Raw genomic sequence first — 16,863 nt, 5'->3', positions numbered from 1 at the left:
CGGGACTACTCTCGATGTTCTACAATTTTGAAAAACATCCGTTGTTTCTGAAGGGCCCTGTATTATTCATCTAGAAGTGAAAACGATTCGCCTCTATATTAATAATAATAAAAATTGAAATTCAATAAATTCAAAATCCATTGAAATATAAGAAAAATCAACAGCATGTAGACGAATTATTCAATTGATTTATTCGATTTTTTTATATGTATTTTTAACAGACATCAAACCCATTTCTTGATTTTTCCATTATTAATATTCTGGTTGAAGTTTATTCGGTCCATTTTGATGTTTTTCGATAGCCAGAAAACTGCATGTGCTTAGAATTTTTGGTGATTGAGTGTGTTTATTTCGAATTTCTGGAAATTATTCCATTTTTTGCTCGGAGTGAATGTAAACATATAATTATGTAATCGCACCCCATATTAATTCAATGTTACTTATCAAGGTTAAGCATAAGTATTGTATATGACTATGTTGCAGCCTGCAAAGTCAGCAGTGAACACCTGCAGTGCTGAGTCACATCCTATAGATAAGATATTTGTATAAAAGCATCTTCTTCCTTGCCTTCATTGAAGAAATAGATCTAGAGCCTTAGTCGATAGTCATAGTTTACACAGAATATTCAAATATTCTCTATTGTAAATAAAGTGTTTTTTTTAAAAACCAAGTCTTCATCCCAAAATTCATAATTGGCGACGAGGTGATGGGATTGTGCCAGGTCTGAAGAAGAGTGAATAGTGCCAGTCAAGAGTACCAGCTCCAGATCAGATACCTGTTGGTTTCAACCATCAAGCACACCCTGAAGAACCAGTGGAAGAAGACCAGAGAGTCCGATTGACGGAGTAGCGACCTCAACGACTTCAAGACTATCGGTGAGCATTTCCTATTTCTCCCCAGTTTCCCTAATCTGGTAAAAAATTAGTGAACTTGTATAGTTTTTCCTAGGTTTCTTTGAAAAAACCGATCACTAAAGAGTTTTTCCTAGGTTTCTTTTATAAGAAAAAACCGATTACTATTTTAATATTGATAATTTATCTTGATACCGTAATTACTTCATAATATTTAATACTTTTATATTTCACGATTACGTCGATTAAACATTTTTCGGGTCGTAAAAAGAAAATAAATAAGATGGCTCAAGAGAGAATAGATTTGTCACTAGCTGAAAAATTTGGTATGCTCTTGCCTAAATTTTCTGGTATTGAAAATGAACTTCATTCGTTTATTAAAAGTTCCGAACAATATCTATTGATGTTTGCTGAAGAAAATCAAATAGTAAAGAATTATTGTTATGCTGTCGTTAAATCAAAACTGACTGATAGAGCCCTAGCTGAGGTTTCTACATCTGATGTTCCTGATAATTGGGGATTACTAAAGAACTTTTTATATAGCAAATTCGGTGATAATATTAATTTAGACGTTTTGATTCATAATCTACAATTTTCGACTAAAAAACCTCATGAAGATTTATTAGCTTTCATTGATAAAATTATTGCAATGAAAATCAGAATAAATTATAGAATTGATGCCGATTTAATGCCTGATCCAGAAAAACAAATTTATAAATCTAATATTCATAAAATTTGTAAAACCGTGCTGATTTCGAATGCCCCTGTAGAATTGAGAACTTATTTAATTACCAATAATGCACTTTCTTTCGACGAAACGGTCAATGCCGTGAAGGATTATCTGTGCAACATGGCACAATATGAATTATTAGATAGGAGCCGTCGCACCAAGAATGTGCAATTGTCGAATAAAGCATTTAATTGTCAATCGACGTACCGAAATAATTATTCGTTCAATCATCAACCGAGAAATAATAGATTTTATAATAATCAGCAGAATTTTCCATCTCAGCCGATTCAGATTCAACAGCGGCCAGTGAAAACTCATTATCCTTCATATCGCGAAACTTTTGAAAGACCAAATCCACAACGAAATCCAAATATTAATGTTTTCAAGCCTAACCCTAATTATAGAAATAATAGTCCGCCTGAAAAAATGTCTATACAGACTAGAAACTACCCGCAGAAACGAGCGAATTATTCAACGCAATATAATGTTAATCCACAAAGAAACTTCTATAATAATCGTAATGAAAATTATCCAAATGCGAATAATCATCGTAATGAAAATATTCCTAATTTCACGTTCGAAGAATTAACTCACGCTGAAGAAGAAAAGCGAAAAGAGAATTTTTATAATCAATCAAAACCTTCTACGTCAAAGATGCAATCAAATGCCAATCAAAATTTTCGTCAATCAGCCGAAAAACTCGCATTGACTTAAATCAGACGTTAGAATATCATAATCAATTACCCTATATAGAATTTGAATATCCGAAATGTAAATTATTGATTGATAGTGGATGTTCAGTTTGTCTAATTGATCCAAAATTCGCTTATAATAATTTTAAAGAAAATATTTTTAGAGAAGATACTACCCTTACTGCATGTTTCAGATCCCAAACGTCAAATGAAAAAGTTTTATTGCCTTTATTTCCCGAATTAAAAATGAATGATTGTCATCCCTTTGTTCTTTATAAATTTCATAAAAATTATGATGGTCTAATAGGAGCAGATTTTCTTAATAAATACGATTTGAGAATTGATTTCAAAAATATGGTTTTAGAAAATGATTATTGTCAAATCCCTTTCAAATATCAACAAGTTTGTCAAAATCCAACAAGAATTCCTATAGATTTGAGTCACTTAGAACCTAAAATAAAAAGTCAACTTATAAAAATCTTTCAAACTAATGATAAAGTCCTTCAATTGCCGGGTCAACCGTTGAATTTTCCAAGTAAAATCAAACCAAATCCAAATAAATTAGAAGCGATTCAAAATTATCCTATTCCTAAAACACAGAAGGAAATTAAATCTTTCCTTGGTCTTATAGGATACTACAGAAAATTCATTCCCAATTTTGCGAAAATTACTAAACCATTGACAATGTGTTTGAAGAAGAATGCGAAAATAAATATTGATAATTCTGAATACATTGAATCTTTTGAATTATGCAAAAATAATTTATTGAATCACCCAATACTTCGATATCCCGATTTTAATGCGCCCTTTGTTTTGACAACTGATACGTCAGGTTTTGCGATAGGTTCCGTTTTATCTCAAGGAGAACCACCTGATGATCTTCCGATCGCCTACGCAAGTCGTACTCTAAATCCCGCTGAAACTCGATATAGCACGATAGAAAAAGAATTATTATCAATTGTTTGGTCATGTAAGCATTTTCGACCATACCTCTACGGAAGGAAATTCACGATCTATACAGATCATAAACCATTAATTTGGCTATTTTCGTTAAAAGAACCGAATTCAAGATTAATGCGCTGGAGAATTAAGTTAGAAGAATACGATTACGAAATCAAGTATAGAAAAGGATCCATGAATAATGCCGATGCGTTAAGTAGAATTATATGGAAATCTGAAAATGAGAAAACGTATGAAAACTTCTTAAAATTAAACGAAAATAATGAAATTCCTGAATCTAATAATGTTAAGGAAAAAGAAGGAAATTTATTTAAAGCTCCAAAAAAGTATTCATTTGCACACTGTGTATCTAGCGATCTAGAAATGAGTAAAGGTATCGCGTCAATTTTTAAAAATAAATACGGAAATGTAGATGAATTGAAGCTACAAAATAAGACTATTGGTGAAGTCGCGTTTATTAGAAAAGACAATAAGAATATTTATTATTTAATAACGAAAGAATTTTATTTTGATAAACCTAATTATGAAAATGTTTTTGAATGTTTAATCAAGCTCAAAGAATTATGCGAATATAATAATGACAAATATTTAGCATTACCGCGATTAGCAAGTGGCTTAGATAGACTAGAATGGTCATGCATTTACAATATGATCAAATATATTTTCAACGAATCAAAAATCAATGTAATTATTTATTATTTATCAAGATCAAAAAATGAGTATATTGAAGAGTTTAATGGAATCGAAGATGACGAAATTTCTTTGATTAATCACATATCAGATGATGAACTAGACGAATGCGTTGATCTTTTAATTAACCCTAATGAGGAATTGCCAGTTTTAGAAAATGAAGATTTAAGTGAATTAAAAACAGGAAATGTTATTATACACAGCGATGTCACAGTTCATAGTGGTATTGAAAACCCCATTTTAGAAATTCCTTACACTGAAAGAAGCGTAAATGCCTATCCGTTACAAATTATTTTCAAAACAGCATCGAATTTTAATGTTACGAAAATTAAATTATTTGGAGATAAACTCAGATTAAGAGTGTCCATTAATTCAATTGATAAAGATATTTTTCAGTTTATTAAAGAATTCGTACAACCTAAAAAGTCATACACAATATATTTCGCGTCTCAGGAATTAGAAAAACCTTTTATAAACATTTTACAGAATAAATTCGATTATAAAACCCTCAATTTCAAAATTTCAAATATTTTACTAGAAGATATAGAAGATAAAGAAGAACAACTTTTAAGAATTCAACAATATCATGAAACCAAGACTATTCATCGTGGCTTAAGAGAAAATTTAATAAGTTTGAGAAAAAAGTATTATTGGCCGAATATGAATAGAGATGTTCAAAATTATATTAATGCATGTGAAATTTGTCAAAAGAATAAGTACGAAAGAACACCCATTGAATTACAGTTTAAACCAAACCCGATAGGATCAAAACCTTTCACACACATTTATTGTGATACTATAAGATTTGGACAAAATTATTGTTTGAGCATTGTAGACTCATTTTCAAGGTTGGGTCAGTGTTACCCTTTACTTCAGAAAACGGGAACAGAAATAGTAGATAAATTAATAATATTTTTCAGTCATTATGGCATTCCTATAAAAATAACCTGTGACAATGGACTTGAATTTAAAAATAGCGTAGTACAAGATTTTTGCAGAGTCCATCAAATAGAAATTCATTATATTACTAATTATAATCCTAATTCAAATGCTCTAGTGGAAAGATTCCATTCAACCCTGATCGAACAAATGAGAACTATTGAATCTAAAAACTCATCATTCCAAAGTAAATTGGCACAAGCCTTGTTAAGTTATAATAATTCAAATCATTCCAGCCTAGAATTAACGCCTATGCAAATAATAAAAGCAGATCAAAATTATTCTTTACCAATCGAACAAACTCACAATGAGAAAATTCAAAATTACGTTGAGAATTATATTGAGAATTTAAATGATATAACGAAACACTTGGAGAAAAATCAAAAGAGGGCAACCGAAAAGTTAGATAAATTAAACGAAAAGCGTTCAGCAAAAAGTACTCATGAATTAAATGAAAACCCCACTTTTATTAAAAATCCAATAACGCGTAAACTCGATCCCGTGTATAAAAAAGTAGACATTCGCGAAATCGATACACATAGAATTCAAGATAATAAAAATAAGCACATTTATCATAAGAAAATTTTGAAACAAAGAAAAAAGTAGTTGAATATTTTGTTTCAGATCAAGATGAAATACGTCACATTTATTTTCATAATACTCGAGGCAGTAGAATTAATAACGAACCTCACAATTATTCCCTTAGAAAATAATATTCTTCCAATCTTATTAGGAAAAGCCTATATTACGAAAAGGCATATACAATTGATTTATCATATTGATTTGAGTCAAATTGAAGACCTAATAATCAAATATCAAAAAGAGATTGATCATTTTAAAAATAAACAACTAGGGTTTTCTCAGACAGCACACTATCAGTATTTACAGCATTCAAATTTAATAAATGTAAAAACATTAGAAGAACTTTTAACTCAGAGAATTAGAGAAAAAAGAGGATTGATTAATGTTGGAGGCAAAATATCAAAGATACTATTTGGAACATTGGATTCTGATGACGAAGAGCTTTACCAAAGTTATTTTGAAAGTATAAAGAAAAACGAAGAGACACTTATGAGGAATCAAAAACAAATTGCTACTATTATAAATGACTTGAAAAATAAGTACATTAATAAATTTCAAAAATTAACTGAAAATTTCAAATTGCTTCGTACTGTACCTCAACTTGAACGTATTGAACAAATGCATCTCATGACTTTTGAAATTAAAGACATCAAAAATATTTTGGATGAGATTCAAACAGCAGTGAGCTTTGCAAGATTGCACATCCTGCATGAATCTATTCTCCCTTACACAAAATTTGCGGAAATTATCAAAAACGATACTATTATTCCAATGCATCATTTAAAAGATTATTTTCAGATATGTCATACTAAAGTCATTTTCAAAGAAAAAACATTGTTGTTTCTAATTTCAATTCCAACGGTATACGAGGAAAAATATAATCTATACAAGTTCTACTATATCCCTCAACGGAATTTGTCCCTTCCTTTCACAAACCCCTATATGCTCACTCGAGACGAAGAACTAAGATGGTCCACGAAACAATGTCATCAAGTAGAGGAAGACTACCTCTGTGATCAAGATTCCCTCGACAGGCCTCCAGAATGCATGAAAAATGTTCTGAAAACTCATCTAGAAAGCTGTCCCAGAAGAGAATCACCCTCAGCACCAAATTTAAAAACATTAGAAGATGGAAATATTTTATCGATTAATAATTTGGAAATTCAAGAAAAATGCCCACAGCAGACAAAGTATCATTTTACCCCGCCAATGGCTATAATTCAGTCCAAGTGTATCATAAGTAACAATCAAAAGGAAATTTACCCCATCCAAGTTAAGAACGAGGAAAAATACATCGTTCTACCAAAACCCACATTTTTTACTAATCACTCCAAGGAAGAAGAGAAAGAAGACTTCAACGTCAAGGATGAAGAGATTCCAGATATCCAGCTAGACGAAATTGAAGACTGGAAATGGAATTCATCGATATCAACATTTATGATTATTTTGATTCTTATAATAATTTTAACAGTTATTTGGGTAATTTGTAAAGTTTTTCATAATTTTAAAGCTACACCTCAAAGAGGTGATACCTTTATCCAAAGGGGGGAGGAATTATGTAATCGCACCCCATATTAATTCAATGTTACTTATCAAGGTTAAGCATAAGTATTGTATATGACTATGTTGCAGCCTGCAAAGTCAGCAGTGAACACCTGCAGTGCTGAGTCACATCCTATAGATAAGATATTTGTATAAAAGCATCTTCTTCCTTGCCTTCATTGAAGAAATAGATCTAGAGCCTTAGTCGATAGTCATAGTTTACACAGAATATTCAAATATTCTCTATTGTAAATAAAGTGTTTTTTTTTAAAACCAAGTCTTCATCCCAAAATTCATAATTATATATTTCGCACAAACGTTCATCGGATATTCACCAACCACCTGTTCTTGATAGTCATCTATGCCGACACTTCCAATTGCATACGTCCATCGGATATTATTCTGAATTATGTATCTACCAGCGGAGTTAAGGAAAGTGGAGAAATATTCCAACAGTTCTATCAACAATTTATGTAGGCGTACTTTTCCCTTTCTCTCCTCTATTCCTCCAACCATGATCGATTGAAGTCTGATTTTTCTTCTTGCTGTTTTTATTAGCTTCATTTCATGTCATTACTCGTAATTTTTTTTTATTTTCCACAATAATCAGGTTAGGCAGGAAGATATCGCTTATTGCCATGCCAACCTTCTGCTCAACGAAATGTACCAAACTATGTTATGGAAATTTAGTGGTATTATTATTTAATGAATTTTCATGCTAACAATCATTCTTCGCATTGTATCCATCTATACTGTTTCCAAAGTTTCGTCATTCTTCATATTTCTCTTACCAACAATACCAATTTTGTAACTTCTTTCTTTTTTGTTAAGCTTGAACACGAAATTGTTCTTTCCTTTCTTGAAAATAACAACTTCATCGTCTTTAAGGATAAGATCTGCTTGTAGAAAAATATTATGTCCACGATTGCGTTCAAATTCAATGCTCCTTTGGGAAGCACATGAACTCGTAAGGCTTAAGTGTCATTCTGAATACCTTCAATTATGTATTGAATCAGGTTCAGATTCAATATTTCCTCTATTTTCAATTTTACTCCTAATCAGCACATATTCTTGCACTGACTCCGCTCCCTTCTTCTTCCTTGCCATCAATAACTTATGAATTTGAGCACTACTCTCTTGAACTTCGAACTCCGCATTTATATTTTTTTCAGTATTGACCTTTTCGTAATTCCTTTCTCTGACTGAACGAAAAGCTTTGCCAGTCCGACCATAGATTTTTTCCGAAATATCAACTTGTGGACTTCATTCCACCGCATCAATTCATAAATTTCCTGAAAATTCTTAAACCATTTCCTAACTAGATAGTTTTGTTTTGCATCAAATGGACGGATACTATACTCCACGTCTCGGAATGTTAATGCAAACAAACCCTCGAATCGATGTAGTCTAGTGATTTCGTCATTTTCATTCTCCTCTTCATCAGAATTTATTTCTTATGATACATCTTCATCATCTCCCAATTAATTATCATCCTATGACTGCAGATTATTCATGAAAAAACAAATACGTACAACCACTTCATCTGCACTACCAAAATAATAAATATCCCATATATAACACACAGCAATGAGATCAGACAGTTGTCTAATCTCACTTATGGTTTCACTCGAGGTTTCACTCCACAAATTTCTTAGAATTCTTATCTAAATGAAAACCGTAAGAAACCACAGATTTTTGTGCTTTCCTACTTTCCCCTTCATTGTCAAAAGCTATGAAATGTAAAACTTTGGAGTTAGTATTCAGCTCTCAATCCACATAGTCAATGAAATTGAAAGAAGTCGAGTCACCACTTCAAAATAATAGAAAATTTTTGATTCCTAGAGGAAAATTAAGATGAACGTTAATATTGTGATGTTTCAACAATATCAATTATAAAAAATATCGAAAATTAGTAAATTATTTAAAACAAATCAATAACTATGAAAATCTCAAACGACTTCAGAATTATCTCTTCTGCTGAATTTCTATCTTCCAAATCGCCTATGGCTTCATGCGATGCAGATGACTTACCTTAATGAGCAAATTCCTTTCTGAACAGAGGATATGTAGCAGATCTTCTTATTGTTTCCTACGTCTAGGTTGGGATGATGAAAGTTCTTTTCTCGCTACAGAATCATGTCTTTCTACTTTGAAGCACGTCTCACTCCAGAAAACGTAACAAGAACATTAAGAATAGATTCCTACATTAATTTTCAGATGTTCTGGAAACAATTAACTAGGTGAACATGTACTCAAATCAGAAAACTGACATAAAAAACTGCTTATAAATTTTTTTTTTCCAATTTGGAGTTTCTGATAAATTTAGCTTGTCCTCTCGAGAAAATGCCAATTCTACTAGAAGAATACAAGCATGGGTTTTTACTCATATATCCTTGACGCAATAGAGCATCTGAAAATTTTTCATTGATTCGCTAAGAATTAAAATGCAAGAAATTCACAAAAATGCGGAAATTGAATTCTCTCGACTGATAAAGCGTACCAAATTATATATCAACAAAAATACCATTATTTCATCTGACAAACTCCATAAACCTCTCTGGGATCCTGTTGGTCGTGAACTTAGTTGAGATAACTATAGTATGAGTAGTAATTTCATCTCTGCTTGTGGATGGTGAACGCATCACCCCACCTAAACTCTCACTTAGTCATTCGGGAAATATTTCACAGTAGTAATAATGAACAGTCTCAACTCAATACTCACGGAACCATTATATCCAGAACCTGCACCACCCAGAAGTTATTCCCCTCTACGGGGCACATTTGAACTTGAAGAGGGGCAGGTTTGAACAAAATGAACAATATAATGAAAAATAAATTTTATTCAGTCGAATAATTCACAAAACAGATTTGCGTCGAAAAGTAACTAACGTTACTATATCGGGTATAATTGAAATGAAAATATAGCGAGGATGAGGTTCTTCCAGTACCTTTGGCAGTAACTGGACGCTGTAGTTTTCGAACTATGTCCTCAAACTCCACATTGCTGACATCATCTATTGGGGGAAACTGAAATTTCAGCCCTTATTTTCTTAAGAACTGTATTTCAAAGGTGCCATCCCTATTTTTTTGTTTTATCAAACCAACGTAATGAACTACGGTTTTCTTCGTACAAGACTTCACCAGAACAAAATCGTTCACGGACAAATTATGATATTCAACTTCATCAACCAGATCACTGTCTGTGTGTTGTTCTGACATAAGATCGTCAGAATCATCACGGGTGGAGAATGTATCACTATCATCAGATGTGTCTTCTTTTTGTGCGACTCTATTTTTGACAATTTTTTCAGTTGGTTTCAACTTTGTGTTAATTTTTTCAGATTCAAAAACTTTTTTCATAACATTCTTTTTCTGTCTGCTTGTTGTCTTTTCTATCATTTCTTGTTCCAATGCTTCCTTCTCAGGTGTTTCTGTCAGAATGTTTGAGCGACCTTTTCTTCTACCACGATAGTTTTCAATTCTAGCAGGTGCCTTAAGAAAAGGACGTACAATTTCTGGTGAAATAACCGAAGCAGAATTGGAGCAGTGAGAAATCCCATCAGAGATAGCCGATGCAGGTGAAACAACGTTGGTGGCACCAGAAAAGTGAGGTTCTACTCGATGAGACGAAAAGGCATTCGTAGATTTGTCGGCGAGGTTAATATGTTTATTGAACGTGGATTGCTCAGATATGATATCACATGAAGTAGATGGTTCTTCAATCTGTTGAGATGTCCAGATGTTTAAAGGGTCATTTGATGACACAGGAAGTTGGGCATCAGGTGGTAGTCTATCAGTGACAGAAGATGGGTCAAAATCTTCATCTGTGAATATGTTTCTGTCCAAAGGAAATATTCCTGTTTTCCGAAAACCAGATAAGATGTTTTTCATTGTGAATGAATTTTCGAATGCTTTTCCAGCCAGCTCAGCGATATTATGAATAGTGATGGTTTTGCCAGTCATTGGAAGCTATTTTATATTTTCCCTTAAATGGTCCTAATACAGAGACGTCAAGAGGCTGTAGACGATGCGAACTATGGGGGGGGGGAAAGTTACTATTGTTATGCCATTATCCCTGGCATATAAAATGGCCTCCAACGAGCAATGGCTTTCATGGTTGTCCATGACAATGAGGATTGGATCTTGTTTGGTGGATTTCGTATGATTCACTATGTGCTTCAAAGTTTGCAAGAAGAGTTGCGCTGTCATCCAGCCACTGCTTGGACTATTCACTAAACCAATGCTTCCAGGTGGTGAACCGTTCATAAAAGTGTCATGAAAACGAGCTCTAGGAAAGATAAATACGGGTGAAATTGTATTTCCTGATGCACTGATTATGCCAACCATTGTTACCAGGGTTTCACGCTCACCAGAAACAGATTGTCCCACCTGCTTCACACCTCTTTCAGCAATTAAGTTAAGAGCCTGCACTACGGTCATGACACCAGTTTCATCTAGATTAAAGATTCTGCTTGCTGTGAATGAATGTTTTTGAAGGGCTCTACTGTAATTATCAAAAAAGGTTTCGACATTTGCTCTGTGGAAACTGGTTGCCCTTGATAGACTTGTGTTTTCTGGCTTTCGTAAAGAAAGTTCCGGATGTCTCTTCATGAAACCTTGAACCCAGTCTGAACCTGCTTGCTTATTTTCTATCCACGAATTTGGAAGATTCCTTGCTAATTTTAGAGCATAATCGTGGGCTAATGTTCGCAGCATTTGATATGTCAAACCATAGTTCATGCGAGCGCATGCCAACGAATATTTGACGAGCAGCTCTTCTTGTTCTTTACTGAACACCTGCCGAAAGGTATGCTTTGACGAAAATGTTTCAGTCTCTCCTTTTTTTTGTTCATTTCTACGCAATCTCTGTAATCTATAAAAGAGAGCCGTGTGTGTGACCGAATAAACTTGAGACGCCTTTCTTAACGACAATTCTCCCCGTTGTACACTATGGATTGCCCTTTGCATATCCTCCTCGAGAAATTCTGGTTTTGTTCTCTACATTATATAGGTTCTGACCATTATGAAGATTCTAGAATCAAATATTCGAAATTACTTCGGGCTCAGACACTTTTGTTCAATTTCATTCGGAACTATTTTAGTGGGGCACCTTTGAACATCGTAGAATTGTGTTCAAATGTGCCCTACGCATGCTGTTCAAATCTGCCCCAAGCAATGAAATTCTTTACAAGCAGGATTGGAAAAAAAATTGTTATATTACCTTTGAAAAAGCACCTTTCCTGTTCTTCTGGATATATATTTTTATCTAAAAAATCCTAACACCCTATGTATCTTCTATACTTTCTGAATAATTCACTAGACTACACTCGTTTAGTTTTATAGCAGATGGTCACAAAACAACGCATGCGCGTGATATTCTAGCTATCAACAGACTGAGGTTTGAAACGCATGTGGGATGTTGAGCACTCATCGAACAACGATGCCAAGTTGAAATTATGTAAGATATTTCCAAGATGAAAAAATAATGGCAGTTGTTCAAAGGTGCCCCCGTTGAAAGGTACCCCCTTCTCCCCTATAGTCGGTTGATATTTGGAATATATAATTTACTTACACAGGTCTTAGAACGACTTGTAACCAAAATAAGCAAAGAAAACATTTCTCACTCCGCTTTCCTTGAAGTTTCCTTCAAGCAAAATGACGTGCGGGACAATGAAATCTACTGAATTTCATTGAAAATTATCTGCTCTTTTCAAATATCTCCATCACATCCAAAAATTTTGATAAACAGGATGTTGAATCCCAGATTGGAAGATGTTCCATATTTTTCAATTACGGACCTGGACTACCGACTATACTGGTTGGTTCAAAAGTTATGAGAAATTGAAATTTTAGGTGAATACATGAAGCACCCTGTATCTAGGTTATGGAATTGATTAGACCTATCATATATGGGTTTTTTGGACTCACCTAGGGTAGCTCTAGCTCAGGTTAGTGTATGTTCATTAACCAATATCCTATATACCCTGTATACCAATGCATACCTATCACACTCGGAATTTTGATATTTGTTACCCCAAACATAGACTTTCTATCACTGAGAAACACCCAACTTATGCCTGTATCAGAATGTTCAATAGACTTCCTGACGAATTGAAAAATTGTAACAGTATTTATGTCTTCAAAAAGAATTTGAAAGAGATGCTCATCACACTAGAACCCTATTCCATTGGAGATTACATAGACAGATAGGGTGTAAGGTTTTTGACGTTGTTTCATTTAATGTGCATTTACCATGTACTTGTGACATTCTTTGAAATAAACATTATTATTATTATTATTATACAAAAAAAGTCTCGTGCAGGTTTTATGATAATCAGATAATCATGGTAAAGAAAGCGATTTCGTTATATCAATTAGTTGTTTTTTTATTCACACAGTAAAACTAAATATACTCACAATCGACAGTGCAGTAGATGCGATAAGCATGAAGTGGAGGTGGTTTCGAAAAAAATGTAACCGAACTTTCGAAGATGTCGTTCACGCTTACATCAAATCCATATTTTTCAGCATTTATTGAGAATACACTGCGCAAAATAATTAACGCACATTCTGAAAATCTCAATTTTAATGAAAGTTAACTCTACATTGACTTTATAACTTATTTTTTATGTTCTCTCGGGAAGGTTTTGAACGAAACAAGACACATTGGACGGAAGAAAAAATCAGGATTTCACCAAATCTCATGTGAAAGAAGAGAAATGAACAATTTTCAAAATACTGAAATGCTGATAGTGATTTAATCCTGGTATTTCAACCCCTTGCGTTAATTACAGCTCGGCAACGACGGTTTATACTCAAAATGAGTGATCTTAAAATGTTCTGATCTAATCCTTCCCAAATTTCTCCGACTTGGATTCCTAAGTCATTAAGAGTAGCTGGATGATTTTCTGAACTTCTCAGCCTTCTATCGAGGTTGTCCCAAACCTGCTCAATCGGATTGAGATCTGGACTTCTTGCTGGCCATTCCATTCGAGAGACTTCAACCTCTTCAAGGTACTCCTGAACGATGCGCGCACGATGGGGTCTGGCATTATCGTCCATAAAAATGAAATTTTCACCAATGTATGGAGCAAATGGCACTACATGCTCTTCAAGAATGTTCCTTATATACTTATCAGCATTCATAGCTCCATTATCAACGACCACTAGGTCTGTGCGAGCAGTCAAAGATATTCCACCCCATACCATAATCGATCCTCCCCCGAAACCAGTAGTATTCATCAGGAAATTGCACTGAGCATATCTTTCATGTGGACGTCTGTATACAAGGGAACGTCGATCACAATGGTAGAGGCAGAATCTGGACTCATCTGTGAAGAGAACTTTTTCCCAATCGGCCTCTTCCCAATGGATATTCTCTCTGGCAAAATCCAAACGCGCCCTTCGATGGGCTGGGGTAAGAGCTGGGCCTCTTGCCGCGACACGAGGCCTTAAATCATATTCACTGAGGCGATTTCTTATTGTCTGAGTGCTAATTTGCACCTCATGAGTTTGCTCAAGCTGAATTTGAAGGAGGCGTTCTTGAATGGCAATTGTTACCCGTGGTCTACCCTGTCCTGGTCTTCGGACATTCATACCTGTCTCCCTGAATCGCTGCAACATTCTGGACACACTTGTATGGGAAACTCCAAACCTTTCTGCAATTCTAGTGTATGTCCACCCTTCTCGCAAAACTACCGCTTGGGCACATTCCTCTGGGTCCAATTGCGTGTTTCGCGTTGCATAGCGATCGAGTGTAGAAAATCTAACGAAAGAAAAACTATTGATCACTAGAATTGATCGAGAACAACTGATTTTAGATTGGAGCCAATACATTCAAAATCTGATAATATCATATTTTTTTATTCCTGCTGGGAAAAAACATCTGTATTGAAGAAAACCGTTGAAAGTGGATAACATATGCATGCATAATTCTGATAAAAATAATTATCATTGAGAACACCTTCAGTTGTAGAATAAATTTGAGATTTCCATAATGTGCGTTAATTTTTTTGCGCAGTGTATTTCCGATATGTATGAGATAATAAATTATATCCATTCGATTATTGGAATGAAAACGTGCAATTCCTGAAAATAAGAATTATTCAAAATAGATCGAAGCGAATAGAATTTTTAAATCTAGAAAATTTTCACCTCGAGACACTCCACTGATATCAGTTTTTATCCTTCGGTCTTGAATCAAACTGAGATGAAAATATAGTGGGACTATTGCTTTTTAATTTCCTTTTGAAATTCACTTTTTAAATTGTCGTGGAAAAAGTTTGTCTTCGTCAAATCTAACAACAAAATACATTTCATGAAGCTGATGATGAATCAATAGGTTATTTTTGGAGATTCGATTAAAATATTACAGTATCTACTTCTATGAGATCAAATGTGTTTTCATAAGAAAAAAACAATAATTAATTGCCTCCATGAGAACTGGATTGATTTTGAATCTAAATAGAGAAGTTCGAAGCATGTAAATTAGCCAAACATTTCGTAATGAGTGTTCTCACATTCAATGAAATATTCATTTATTGCAGGTATATATTAGTACATTCCTAATAGATTCATGCAGTTAAAAAAATTTTTCAATCGAACTCTATAGATAACGCAATATCTAGAAGTGATATTCCAGAGGTTCTCATCCAAAAAAAAAATATTCTAGAATTTCAAACATTTCGAATAATTTCATTCCGTTGATGAAATGAATATTGAAAAATTCATTATTCGTACACCTTTTTAAATCTATAGAACTTTACGTTTTCAATGTTCCATGAGGTGTAATTCTCAATATCAATTCATTTCAAATAGATCATATACAGAAATTTAACGCCGCACATAGGAAATGCCATGCTAAAGGAGAGGACTGTAAAAATGCAATCGCCAAGTGCTAGAATGATTTCATTACAGGAGATCAATTATTCATTATTCAACTGAATCGCTTCATATTTGATTTGACCCGTTTATTTTTAAGTGAGCGAATCCACCGACCATGAATTCCCAACCCCACTTTAATGACAAAGCTTAGTAGGAACTGATTCAGAAAGCGGTCCATATGAACATTCAACATTCGATAATTTATCACTTTTAATGAAACTATTCTCGCACTGGGCGATTACATTTCTACAGTCCTCTTCTATCTCTCGGCATTCCCTATGTTCGGAGTAGAATTCTCGCAATCGGTATACAGGGTCTTTCACGAGGAACCTCACCCATATTTATACGGGAAACTACTGAACGTATTTTCATGAAATTCAGCACTTATAAGTATTTCACGATGCTGATGAAATCTAAAATATTTTCAAGGCATGAGCACCTCCGGTTTTTCCGGAAATGACGTCAACTTCCGTTTTTCAAATTAGAACACCATTTTTTTATTGCAGAAATGGATTCCTTAGAAAATTTCAAGTTATTTTGATGTAACATTTTTCAGTTTTGGTTGGAAAATTCTCTCTGAGCGGGAAAATTCGAAAACAAAATCGAAAATAAAGCTCCGCTGAAACAAGAATAACTTCGAGGTTTTTGGATGGAAAATTTTCATTTTTGGGATTTTTCAAGATGTAAGATTGATGTATCCAATTTAGAAATCGAAATCGCGATTCATGATACAGGGGGTGAAAAAATCGCTTTCAAAGTAAGGGATGACAAAATCGTGAAAAATCCATTTTTTCAAATTAAAACCCCATTTTTTTATGGCAGATATTGAATCTACGTTAAAAAATAATGTGAGTGTATGCATCACACACTTGCCCTAAAATGGATATTTTCTGAGTTATTCACAAAAAACTGTTTTTCGTCTTGAATTTTCAGCTATTTCTTTTCCCTTCACGCCAACAAGATGAAATTTTCAGGAACTGTTACCAAACCACAA

General features: G+C 33.7%; 2 protein-coding genes across 5 annotated transcripts in view; both read left to right on the top strand.

The window, feature by feature from the left end:
* LOC123321548 (neurotrimin-like) overlaps positions 1 to 16,863 on the top strand; it is a 652,977-nt gene that overhangs the window by 329,661 nt on the left and 306,453 nt on the right. The gene's annotated exons all lie outside the window — the stretch shown is intronic.
* Positions 439 to 7,252, top strand: LOC123321550. Its single transcript, XM_044909215.1, has 2 exons — positions 439 to 875; positions 6,357 to 7,252. Exon 2 carries the CDS (start codon positions 6,387 to 6,389, stop codon positions 7,020 to 7,022), a length of 636 nt encoding a protein of 211 aa, XP_044765150.1. The 5' UTR covers positions 439 to 875; positions 6,357 to 6,386; the 3' UTR covers positions 7,023 to 7,252.

The sequence above is a fragment of the Coccinella septempunctata genome, chromosome X, assembly GCF_907165205.1.
Source record: "Coccinella septempunctata chromosome X, icCocSept1.1, whole genome shotgun sequence".
Taxonomy (NCBI): domain Eukaryota; kingdom Metazoa; phylum Arthropoda; class Insecta; order Coleoptera; family Coccinellidae; genus Coccinella; species Coccinella septempunctata.
Note: the sequence above shows the minus strand (reverse complement) of the source record. Positions and strands in the feature narration are given on the sequence as shown.

Coding starts and splice junctions, on each gene's coding strand:
- LOC123321550 (XM_044909215.1), top strand. CDS start 6,387: ATGCTCACTCGAGACGAAGAACTAAGATGGTCCACGAAACAATGTCAT.